At 31.0% G+C, this 13,243-nt stretch overlaps 1 protein-coding gene across 1 annotated transcript in view; it reads left to right on the forward strand.

Annotated features, from left to right (window-relative positions):
* The window catches only part of LOC142332349 (voltage-gated inwardly rectifying potassium channel KCNH6-like), a 792,659-nt gene that overhangs the window by 331,205 nt on the left and 448,211 nt on the right, over positions 1–13,243 (forward strand). Inside the window, exon 5 of the mRNA XM_075378757.1 lies at positions 11,118–11,262. Coding sequence (XP_075234872.1) covers positions 11,118–11,262 — 145 coding nt within the window. The remainder of the gene's footprint in view (positions 1–11,117; positions 11,263–13,243) is intronic.

Here is a 13,243-nt window from a genome sequence, read left to right on the forward strand (position 1 = left end):
GCCTTTCTCCCTACCCAACCACTCTTTCAGATTAGGAATAAGTCTCCTTGTCCACTCTCCTGTTTGAGCGGATGACCATGCGGTTTGCCAGTTGCTAATGACTGTGTCTTCTACCTCGGCGCTTGGCACACCTGCCGCCCTCATGCTTCGGCCTTTTATCTGTAATTCAATGGGAGGCGTTTCAGCTAAGACACATAACGCATCGTAAGAAATTGTTCTATATCCTGAGACAACTCGTATTAGTGCTACTCTGTGCACGCTTCTAAGTTTGCGTTTATTGCGTTGTACATTCATTGCAGTGCCCCAGACTGGTGCCGCGTGTAAGATAGATGACATCATTGCCGTTGTGATCAACCCAAGTTCTGGTTTAGCTTAACTAAACATGCCCCTAGTTGATTCGTCAACTCTTCCATGCTTCCTGGCAATGGTTCCTCTTCTTCTGAAAAGTTAGACCTAGGCTTTTTTCTTCTTAGGACCCGCTTTCTTAGATTCGTCCGTCGGGGGCGCCGCCGAAGTAGATGGCGTCGTAATCTCTATGATGGGAAGAGATCTTCTTCTCTCATCCTTTCAAAAAATTGCCCTCACAATGTAAACGTTAAAAGCTTACAGAAGGTCAAGTTCCAAGCTTTTTGATACCCCACACAGCACTTTTTGAAAGGTGGGTAGGTCGGAGGGCGAGGGGAATACTAAAATTTATCCACTCAAATCCAAGGTCGGAATTTGGGTGGGGGAGGGGTCATCGGGGTGTTCGGGATCGATGAAGATCCAGGGGGATATGGATAGGAATATAAGGGTTCAGGAGATATGATGAATAAGGAATTTCTCCTCATACCTAACCTAGCAGTTGGAATATTTTCTAAGACAAATGTAGTTCAGGTTAACTCAAACAGTCTATAAAAAACTGACGGCTATTTAGCCGGCAACAGTGTCTTTCCTGAACTGGTGGACCGTATTAACCTAAATCAAATTCCGGTCCACGTGCTTCCAAACACACAAAAAAAAAACACTATAACTTTCTTATTGTACTAAAGAAAATTATACGAACGTCTTCATTGTAAGGTGCCAAAATTGCCCTTTCTGGAAACCAGTGATGATTTTTGTAGTTTTTAGCGAAATTTGAAAAGGCTCTTTCAATTAATTTATTTAATGATTGTACAAAAATATAAAAATTATCGGGAAAGGTGATAGGATTATTATCAAACGGATGAATTCCATTTACAATTCTTAGTAGTTGATCGGCAAATTGTTCAGGCTCGCAGTCGTTTGAAGATGAACTCGCATGTTAGTTGTAAGCGATAGTACCATAACATCTCTCCAAAGACTTGAACTCTATAGACACGCGTCAATTTCTTTGGTCCCTGTTGATTTTGGTTTAACAGGAAGGGTTTGTTCGAAAACTCCCGCAAGTAATAATACTTTCTCCAAAAAGAATGTGTTATTTTGAAAATCCTATAATGTTAAGTTAAATGCTTCTAAACCTTTCCGATGAGACATTGTGCATTCATCACAAACAATGAGACTGCTTTTTTCAATAATTTTCCTCTTCCTTATAATTTAGAAATATTGCATGTAACTTTTTCTATGTGGTCAAGTAGCAACTTTAAACATGAATGTGCTGTCCGACCTTCCTTCAACAGTGTAGCAGCAATTCCTTTCTTGTAATTCATCATAATGAGAAAAGCTGGTATCCAAAAAGTTTGATAAAAAAGATTGTTTTGATAGGATCGACAAATTTAATTTTTAACTATTTAATATAAGGCGTTATAGAAGACCACGGAGATAAATTTTCTGAACTTGGTTGATCAATTTTATACAATTTATATATATATTTAGTTGCGCCGGGTGGCTTCAGGCAGCTCTACCCGCTGTACTCGGCTCCCGCTAAATGCAGTTTGTTGCCAGTTAATTTACAGATTATTTAATTTAATTTCTAAGCATTGATAATTTTAATTTATTTTTTTTTTTTTTTAGCCATGAATATAATCAAATTAATTAAAAGTTATTTCGACTTATATACATCTCGTAACCCTGAATACTGACCCTTTAAAATTTCAATTTTAGATGTTAAGTAATGCGACCGCTAGGCGATGGCAAATAAATAGGAGGTAATTAAAAATATCTATAAATATACATATATCGATGTCGCCACATACATCGTTGTTACCACATATATCGATGTTGCCAAATTGTGAAAAAATGGGCATTTTGACCTTTGTTATAGTTATAACTTTTGAATGAATTTTTGTGTTAAAACTATCTTAAAGGTGTGTATGTGGGCCGTGTAAGGTTTAGTTAATGTTTGTTTAGCACTGAGGTCTCAAAACGGTTACAGACAGAATTGGTATATATATATATATATATATATATATATATATAGGTAAAATTACTGTGTGATCTAAATCTTATGAAAATTATTTACAATAAATAATCACATGATGTCGTTAAATATTTTGTTTTGTCTTTTTTTTTTCTTTATATATTAATAGCTAGGTTCCTTGTACGAAGTAAAGGAAGTATTGTGATCGTGGAATATTTCGGTTTTCAGATTTCAACGATAATATCCATTTTGACCATCTCTAAATTCATTTTGACTAGTTTCGCCGTGACGTCTGTACGTACGTACGTACGCACGTATCTCGCATAACACAAAAATGATTAGCGGTAGGTTGTTGAAATTTTGAATTTAGGACTGTTGCATTATCTAGTAGTGCCCTTCCTTTTTGATTGCCATCGACTGAACCAAAAGTGTCAAAAAAAGCCCAAAATCCAAATAAATTTTGATTTTGGACTTCTCTTAACTGCAGTAATAAACCTTCACTGAGAGATTTTCAACGATATATCATAAGTGGTACTTATTTTCATTGGTTCTAGAGATATGGCTATAACTCTTAATTAAAATTTCATTTAGCTAAATGAAATTTTAATTAATGAAATATTTGGATGATAGAAGAGGAAGGAACATCGGTTCGAATCAGACGTCATCTCCTTTTTTTTTAATTTAAATATATTGATTTATTAATAATTATTAATCTGATTGTAAAAAAAAAAAATACGAAATAAAAAAAATAATAATAATGATAATAATAATAAATCTGAAAAAAAAAACAGAAATTATTAATGAAATAAAATTTTATGTACTTTTCATTAAAAAAAAAAATGTGTGTACGTAATTTAACAGGCGTAAAGAAGTCATGTGGAAGTCATGTGGTGCCCACATCAGATTTTTTTTATATTTGAGATGATATTATTACGTAATACTATTACATTAGAAATAATCAAATTGTCATTCCCGATAAAAAAATAAAATTTAACAAAAAAAATGTATTTGGCAAATAAATTAACGTATATAAACATAACTGTGCATAATTACGTAAACGTATAGTTATTGTGAACGGATATATGTAGTAAATAAACGTACAGTGTATAAATGATAAGCTTGTATCTGTTGAAAAGACATGAACGTAGTAATCATTTGTTTCTCGAAAGTTCATAACAAAAACTACAAAATTAATTAAAAATTTGGATGTGATTGATAGTAATAGTTTAAATTAATATCACATCAAATAACCTACTCAAAAATTAGATTGCATAAGGAAATTAGCAACCATATAAAATTAAATTTATTTTTCTCCAAGAATGAAAAATTAGTTTTTAAGTAAACAAAATGTTTTTTAATCTAATTTTTCCTTCAAGTCAACTGAAATATTTTTACTGAACGTTATTTTCAATATTCATGACATTATGATAATCTGTGTCAATCAGTACCTAAAAAACTTTCTGAAGGGTTGAAATAATGATTTTTAGTGCATTTTTTAAAAATAATTTAATCGACCCATTTTCATATACTAAAAAATAACAGAAAATCTTAAGACGCTGATGGAATAACAGAAGGAAATTGAGATTCATACAAAGTAACTTTTATTCCATATTAATAACCTTTTTTAATTTTAAGCTTAACCTTATTTAATTGGATTATTTAGATTGTAAAGATATACTCAATATAATTATCAACATGTAAATTTAACAACAATCTATCTGTTTTAATCATATAGATTTTATTAATTTATGAACATTTTATGTTTAGGAGATGTAATTGAAAAAAATAATTTACTTAAATATTAATTTTGAACAGGCATAATAAACTTTAATTACCATTTTAGCGGGATCAATTAATTCTCTTGGTAAAATATTTGTTAATTTATGAGTAAAGTGAAATTGTCTTGTAATTAAGAACAGTTTATGTTCCGGTATTTTATAAAAGGCAAATGCGGATTTCCGTAGAGGAAATCCGCATACTTTTGCGTACTTTTGAACCAAATTAAATAATTGTTTATATATACATAATTAAGTTTTTGCCAGTCATAAACTGAGTTTCCTCAGAAATCATTTTTTTTTTTTAATATTAGTTAGGTTTCTTCGTAGCAGTTATGTTTTTGAATCATAAATAACTACTCCGATTTAGAATCCCGTGCTCATTCCAAAACAAGGACACCATTTGTCAATAATTATTATCCAAATGTATAATATTATATATGTAGTTTTAATTACCTGGATATCATTTATCTTATTTTTAAAACCAGAATCAATATATTTAACTGTTACACACTTTTTATTTCTGTGTGCTCAGTCTTCACTAATCCATATTTCTGCCAATGTTAATCTTAGTAAGCGGTTACCAAACATTTACGATTCTCGGCATCCTTACTGAATCCATATTTTCCCAAGGCGCCCTATGTCAAATTCTAACTAGTATCCTTTGCGAAATTGCGAATAATTTTTTTACACGGGTTAGATTAAAACAAATTAAACACATTTTAGTTTAAATTTGTTTGTAAAAATCTAAAACTGGGAAAAAATTAAAGGTGAACAAATTCACCGAATTAATGTTATAGATTAGCTTGTTAATCGTCGAACATTTACTCAAATCATGGAACTAAACTGGATATAGCCACCTCATATCCTTTTTAACATCAATTTTTGCACGATAGTTAGATCTAACCACAGCAGTTGCCAAAAATCCAGCTTAGAACAAATAAGAAATCGCAAATGTAATTAAATTTTTCTGAGCTTTTTTATTTAAGATTGGATAGTCACCTTTTACTGACATCCAAAATTCAATTTATTCCATACTCCGAAATTTTATTTTCTACGTATTATCACAACATAACTCAATAAGATTCTCTTTTTCTGCGCAATAAATTCAGATTTAACAGTGGAATTAAATGCATTTAGAATTCATTTCAAATTCTTCAATATTATTGTGAAAACATTTTTTCAAACCCGTGATAAGATGTGATAAGTTTTCTTTCAAAAATGGATTTCAATGAAATCAACCTACTTTGCAGGGGAAACATTTTTACGGCAAAGGGAAACATATCTTTTCCGTCGTCTTTATTTTTTTCCATACATTTAATTTTTATAGAAACTAACATTTTCTCACTCAACATTAAACGATGCACGTAATTTCATGCAAGGAGAGCTTCTCAACTTTTCAATATCATAAATTTGCTGGTTTTATCAAAAAGCCTTCATTCATGAAATTTCGTTATACTTAGGTTTGAACTCTTTAATAAAAATAGAAATTTCTTGTCGCTAGTCGAACGTGCAAGACAATACATTACGACGAGAAAAACATTGCGATATGCTGTAATACAAAAAAGACATGTGTTCGGATCTCATATCCTCATTTAGATTTTTGAGTTTTTATAATGTTTGCTATATTCACTACACATTTTAAGAGACTAGTTCAACGTAGTACTCAGATATTTTGACGCGAGTGCTTTCCTGTGAAGAACGTTACTACGTTATTCACAGGAAAGCTTGGCATTATTTATTCACACCGTTATTCACAGGTAGCTTTGGGGTTAACAATGCTCTAGGGAGTTTGCTTCGAATATAAGCCTGCATACTCCATAACAGCCGGATATGGAATGAGTACCAATAATAAAGACATTAACACACTTAGACCAAATTGTCTTCGAATATAAATGTATCAAGGATCTCGAAGAAGTTTTGAGTCTTTGCACTAGCAGTGATGCTTTTACAGAAGAGGAAGTCTTCAGCAATGTTATTACCATTTATAAAGAGTATATAAAAAATTGAGCATCATTGTTATTATATGTGGTCTTAACTAGCTGCAAGTTTAGTTACTTCTGTTTTTATTTTTCAATTAATTAAACACTGAGATCCTTTGCTATGAGTTAGTTGTCTTCTGCGCCTAATGATATTATTTGACAAAGGCACTTTTGAAAGTAGCTTCTTAAAAGACTCATCGATCGTAACGTTCACCATACCTACAGAAGCCGATAGAATGAGCTCTTTTATGATTAAAGGGAACTTCTTACATTGTTCTATACTACGTGCTATCTTGATGATGCTGTCAAAGCGTTGCTTGGTATTGATGCCTGCTTATATAAACTACCCTTTTGTTGATTTAACTCTTTCAGCTTCCTACTAAAGTAGTTAAGAGGCTGGAATGAATGGTATCTAAATGGTATATAAACTTACTCTCTAGGATGCATTCTGGTGCCAAAAATGTTATATATAGAAAACATTAGCCCCCTTTTCGTCTCTGACTTTCTTACGATGCTTTCTTTGTCGTTCATAGGGTCAACCATCCAGATTGGGAATTGAATTTCCGTACCATGCTTATTCTTTATAAAGGTGTTTGTGAGGTCATTATGTAATACGCGGCGTCCATTTGGAGTCATCGTACGCAGCTTAAAGAATACAGTGACATATCTTTACGACTCTTGCGTCTTGTTTAGTTACCGGTTATCACGGTTTACTGAACTGTCTGACGAGAGGCAGTTTCTGTTATTGCCGTTATAAAACCTACTTATATTCTTGCCACAGAAGCAACGGTTTCGCTACATTTCCAAAAATATCAAGTTACCTTACCCCAAGGCTCGTGCGTGAGATTGAAGACCAGGATATTGAATCTAGGCAGGTTAGGTGGAATGAATCTTCTGCTGCTCTTTATAGACATGGTATTTTCCCAGTTGTTACAGGTTTGTGAGCTATTAATTGGTTTTCCCCTAATCGTTATAGTACTCAATTTCTACCTTGAAAAATTGACATGGAGAAATTGGCTAGGTTTGTTTTGGTAGACTCGGGCCTTTGCCCAGACTGTAAGGTTAGTGATACTGTGAACAATGTCCTGAACTTTTCCCGAGGTAAGAAACTGAACCTACTAGAGTTGTTAGGGTGCTTGAGAGAGTTAATTCCTTTCTGAATCTGCAGGTTACTGGAAAACTCGCAGAGATTGGTTAATAGTGGCTGGCTTTCAAAGGTTTTTTACCCTGCCAAAAGCAGCTAAAGAGGTTTGATGCTTATTTTACTTAAGGAACTGCTCAGGCGTTTACTGACCGAAGGTAGGCCTGTTTAGCATTTGAGTCCCGGTTGGATTTGATATTTTCGTTTTATTTTTAGTCAGTGATGGAGCTGCGTGGGGAAGTGCAAACAACCATTGGACTTGGCTTCTGAGAGCAGACCAGACTTGAAGTTTATTTATCTCAGTTAATGCATGGTTCCACTGTTTATTCTTTGTATTTAATTATAAATTTTCGGTGGATCACGAAACAGTTGTAAGTCAAAATTGCCGTTGCTGCATAAAAACCTTTTTTTGTGAGGTATGAGATTAGAGGCCTTAGTAATTTAGATTCAAAATTAATAGTTCATGTTGGGCGATGCAGTCCAGCTGATAGAGTTTGTTTTATAGTATGTTTAATAGATTAATTAGTTTCTACTCTTGCTACTGTGTTCTTTTCATTTTATTCTCACAACGCTTATTGCGGTTTAGTATACGCAATTCATTTTTAGAAATGCATACGAGAAAAATACCTCAAAATCATTACAGAACTTGGGTTTTGGGAATTGGACTGATCCCTGGTTGTCATGACAACAATATTTAGTTGATGCAATCTCAGAGAACTAGTTCAACAATAAAACCGGGTGAAACCGATATTTGTTTATATAGGAATAAAAAAAGTACCAGAAACGTTTTGCCTTTCGGCTAATATTTCTTTAAAAATTACATACGTGGGTAATTTTCCCAGTCAAAAAGTTTTCTCAGCATCACCGAGAATCATTCTACTTTTGGCAACCGACATTTCGTATCTAAACACTCATTGCACCTACACTTTTGATTGCTGTTGATGCTATTTTGAAAGTCACCTCTTCTGTTCCGCATTCCAAATTTGATCTAAAGAATAATTGTCCTTTTTTCGTAAATTTATGACGCCTTTGAAACTCTCTCAGTTTATCTTCGTACACTTCTGGTAGCCCCTGTACTGTTATCGTCATTTTTCAAATGGAAAACTATGTAGGCAAAGAAATCGGCGTATCCAATTAAGATTAAAGTTAAATTCATCTCTACCGATATTTAATTCATCGGCGATTTCCAGGGTTTTCATCAGAAATATTTCTATAGAAATTGCACTTCCAAATTGACATACATTCCATGCAAAGTTTTTTCTATTTCCGAATATTTTGCGTTTTTCCACCAAAATGCTTTTGTTAGCTACTAGAAATCTTTCTTTCGACACTCATGAATACAGGACTATATATAAAATTTTCTGTCTTTAGTACGATTTCATTGCTCCTTGTGTAAGCAATAACAGGTAATTCTTTAGCAACAGTGAATGATCGCAATTTTTTTTTTCACTCATTCTCTAGTTCTACTGTACACGAGAGTTTTAGGTACTGAACGATCGTTGTCATGATGAGAACTAATAATGAAATGGCTAAAATGATTTGGTATGACTATAAAATGAGGATAGCGATTTCGTTTGAAATAATAATACCCAATGTATAAGAAACATGCAAAGGAGAGCTTCCAATAAGTCTGTCTCCAAATCGTAGATAAAAAGTTTAATTTTCTGATACTGATAATTATTCAAATCAAAGGTTTTTTGTTTTATTTAAATCATTTTACGTTACTGGATGTAGGTTAGAGTCTAAACAAAATATTCCATTTTACAATTCTATATGGATTGATTTATACATATATGTTAAGTGATTACGTCATCATCATCATCATCATCAATATGTATGTACCTTAAATCCATGTAAGATGTGCAGGCTATTTTTGCAACTATCATCCGGGAAAAAAGATTTGCGCGTGGTAGTTTGGCGTGTACGGTATTTCTTTCCTGCAGAAATATAATCTTTTATAATCTCAGAATCCGAGCAACACAAGACTGTTTCATTTCTATAAATACATACATTTATTTTTGAGCAGCAATACAGAGGTATAATTTCATCAAACCTTTTTCCGATCATTACGTTATCAATAAATTCATTTTATTTTTAAATTAAATAGGTTCCATTTATATCTGCATAAATTTTTAAAATATAGACTATTCCATTAATCTAATTATCAGTTATGCTGCAATGCCCTTCTGCTTTTCTGTTCTTTTCAGTTTTATTTAAGAAAAATTTATTACAGTAATCTTTTTAAAAAATTTTTGTTGAAATTTTATTTTAAATTTACAGTACTTTTATGCCATTGGCTAATTCTTATATATTTCTTAATTGGCTGCCTCAAGGTATCTAAAGCTGGCTATTATCAACGAAGTATTATTTGTATCATAAATAATTTTAAGAATAATTAACCAGCAGAATTAACGATATTCAATAAGTTTTTAAATGCAAAGGTAAAAGGACAATAAAGACTGCTTTGTATTTTAAACAATAGTAAGAATGAATATTTTAAAGGATATTAAAAAAATATCCAAATTATAAATCCAGGTAAAAACAGTAGTAAAATACTTATTAAAGATAATGAAGATTATTGAATTACGTTACAGTTATTGAATGGCAGCAATAGGTGTGAAAGATCCTACCAAAAAATTACAACAGTTAAATATAAAATTAGAAAAGAGATGATGTAATAGTTTTTATAACACTAAATAAGAATAAAAGGTGCTTGTATTAGTTACTTAATACCACCTACATATAATAATACTGAATAACGATATTCTTCCGATGAGGCCCGTAATAAGTTGTACAGAAAGTCCCATGATAAATTATCACAATCTTTGGTGGGAATAGCAGTAATTTTACAGAGAAAAAGTGAATTAACATTAAAAATTTAAGGGGTTTTCATTCAGAGATTATAGTAAGATGAGTCAAATCAACGTTCAAATCGTATGTTATTTTCTTTTGATGTTTCTTAATATATTATAATAAAATGATGTTTCTTAGGTAATTTAATCTAGCAATAATGAATAAACTGGAAGAGACTAACAAAGTTTAAAAAATAATAATTTCTTGGAATTTGAATTTATATTCATGCAGCTAGCCCGCCTGCTAGCTGCATGTTGCCGTTATGCGTTTAGTTGATTTGCATCGCCGCTAATGTTCGAATTCCGATTTAAGTAGCATAACCTTTCTAATAAATATAAAACCTTATACCAGCATCGTATTTAAATGATTAGTATATTGAATGGCAAAGTTATAAAACAAAAAAAAAGTTAAATAAAGTAATTATTAAAAAAAAACAAAAAAAAAAACGACTACTAACTGTACACATTTATCTAGAATAATTATGAAAAACGAACAAAAAGTACTTAAACAGGTTTTTCTTTCTTTTCTTACAGGAATTTTTTTAAGGTACAGTAAATTAGCAAAGTAAAATTTAATGTTTCTTCTACATTTCATGTTGTAGTTTGATGCCATGGCCTCCTCTTTATTGGCAATTATTGGCCATTAAAGTGACTTTAATGGCCTCCTCTTAAGATTAACTAGTATCCAAATGCAGAACAAAATGTGGAAGTAATATTAAATTTCATATCGCTGACTAATTTATCCTGTATCCTGAAAAAATGCCTGTATGAAAAGAAAGAAAAACTTGTTTAAGAATTTTTTGTTTGCTTTTTATAATTATTCTAGATGGATGTGTACAAGTAGTAGTAGAAGAGTTTTGTATTTTAATAATTATTTTATAAGAATTTTATAACTTACGAATGTTATATTTTATTATATGGCTTATGCGTAAATATGATATTTAAATCCCTGTTTGATAATATTCATAAAATATGTTTAAACCCTTAATAAATAACATTTGAGAAGCTGAAAAATAATAAAATTAAGTGTTTTATTTGGTTTTCCTACAGCCGTGTACTGGGTGATGCTGCAGTGGCCACCACCGTGATTGAACGTGGGACTCGAGGACAAGAAAGTCCTGCACGCATCCACCAAGGAGCAAACCATGTGCCTCGAACTCCTTCTACAGTAGCTCCAATTGCTTCCCCTGAGCAGGTAATAGATATAAATTAATTATTAAATTATTTGTAATAAAATTAAACAAGCGTGTTTTCTTACTGTGGCATACTGTATATTAGAGATGCTTAAATATTTAGGTTAAATTTAGTTATTTGTCTATATATATATATATATATAGATATATATTTATTCATACTTTCATTCTCAATTATGAAAGCAAATCAGTATGTTAAGACGCATAATACTTGTTTAAGAATATAATAAATTTCCAAATAACATGTAACACTAACAATTTATATATTAAGAATCAGAATTTCAAATGTGTATGTTCTGTTTTATAAGTCTAGAAAACACTAAATTGTTAATTGTTGTTACCGAATTATGCACCTCGAAAAATTACAATAAAAATAAATAATTAATGAAAAATATCTGTATAACCTATAAAGATAAAGAATCTGCTAGGGTTGCGGTAGATTGATTTATTATTAAATAGAAAATTCGCAGTTGTAATAACAAATATAGAATTTTCTGAAGTGTTCACATCGGTGTGAATATATTATCTGGGAAAAATAGAGATTTTTAAATGGAGGTAAAAAAAGGTTCTTTATAGATAAACCTGTAGAATCCTAATGGATTATTAAAACAGGTGTATTAAAATTAGCAAGTGAATTCTGCAAATAAAGAATGAATAATGTTTGCATTAATTTATATGGATTATGAGAAGGTATGGACTATTATGAAAATCATCCCAGGAGCACCCTGAAGCGTTATTATTAGAGACTATATTGAAGAAGAAATCGAGGAGAAGGCTATAATGAGGAAAGTTGGTTTGTAGAGGAAAAGTGAAGCTAAGAAGTAATTTTGATGAGACATTGTAACCGAAGAAAGAATGCACGCACCTTTCTATTAACATGCAATTCATATCTAGGGAATCTCAGAAAAATTTTACTAAGTTTGGGACAGATATTGAGTTCGATACTGATGGAAAATAGCAAACGGGGTACAAAATTTTATGTCCTATAAGGCATAAAATAAAGAAAATTCAGATATATAAGGCACCTTTTATATCCTAAAGGGATATTCATTAAAACTTTTATATCCCTTTAACCATTATGTGTTAATTACTAAATTTGTATCTTAAAAGGATATAACATCCCTGTTTGATGATATTCATAAAATATGCTCAAACCTTCAGATAAGTAACACTTGAGAAGCTGACTTACAAAAGATCGCCTTTAAAAGGATAATGTTACCTTTTATACCGTAAAAAATACTTTTTGTGTGACCTTTTAGGAGTGAACATTTTGAAAAAATCATTCCAATTTTCATCATTAATCATTCTGATATTCTTATAGGTAAGGAAATGTATCTAAATTTTGTACAAGAAATCCATTTTTTCTTGGAATTGATACATAATTTTTTAAACATAATATTTTTTTTAAAAACATGAATAACACTTCAGTAAACTCCTAGAGTACTACTTGGTGGTACAAAGTTGTTCAAAGTACTATTTAGAAACACGAACTCTTATTTGTACTTTAAACGAACGTTTTATTTGTTTAGAAGCAAATATATTATTTCGTCTTATAGCATTTATTCCACCTTAATTCATTACGATCACTTATTCTTTAAGATTCGTAAAAAATTTAAAAAATTCTAAAACTACTTAAAGATTAAAACATTTTAAAACAATCTGAATTGTGATTCCACAAAATTTTTTCAAAGTTTATAATTTTAATTGAAGTTCTGTTTATGCTACCCAGAATGATGACTTTAAATGCTTATGAAATTTATTTAGTGTTTAATTTAATCATAAAAATCTGACTGTTGCATAAATAAGTACCACCCGTTACTCCACCATGAATTAGCCAAAGAATTAACTTCAACAACTTTTTTTGGAATAATTTCATGTTTTTTGATAGTGAGGAGTAGATGATATTTTTAGTAGTTTTTTGACACGCTGTGTAATAAATAAGAAAATCATTAATTTTCATTCGATAAAATATGATGTAACATT

This window comes from Lycorma delicatula, chromosome 1, assembly GCF_047948215.1.
Source record: "Lycorma delicatula isolate Av1 chromosome 1, ASM4794821v1, whole genome shotgun sequence".
Classification (NCBI taxonomy): Eukaryota; Metazoa; Arthropoda; class Insecta; order Hemiptera; family Fulgoridae; genus Lycorma; species Lycorma delicatula.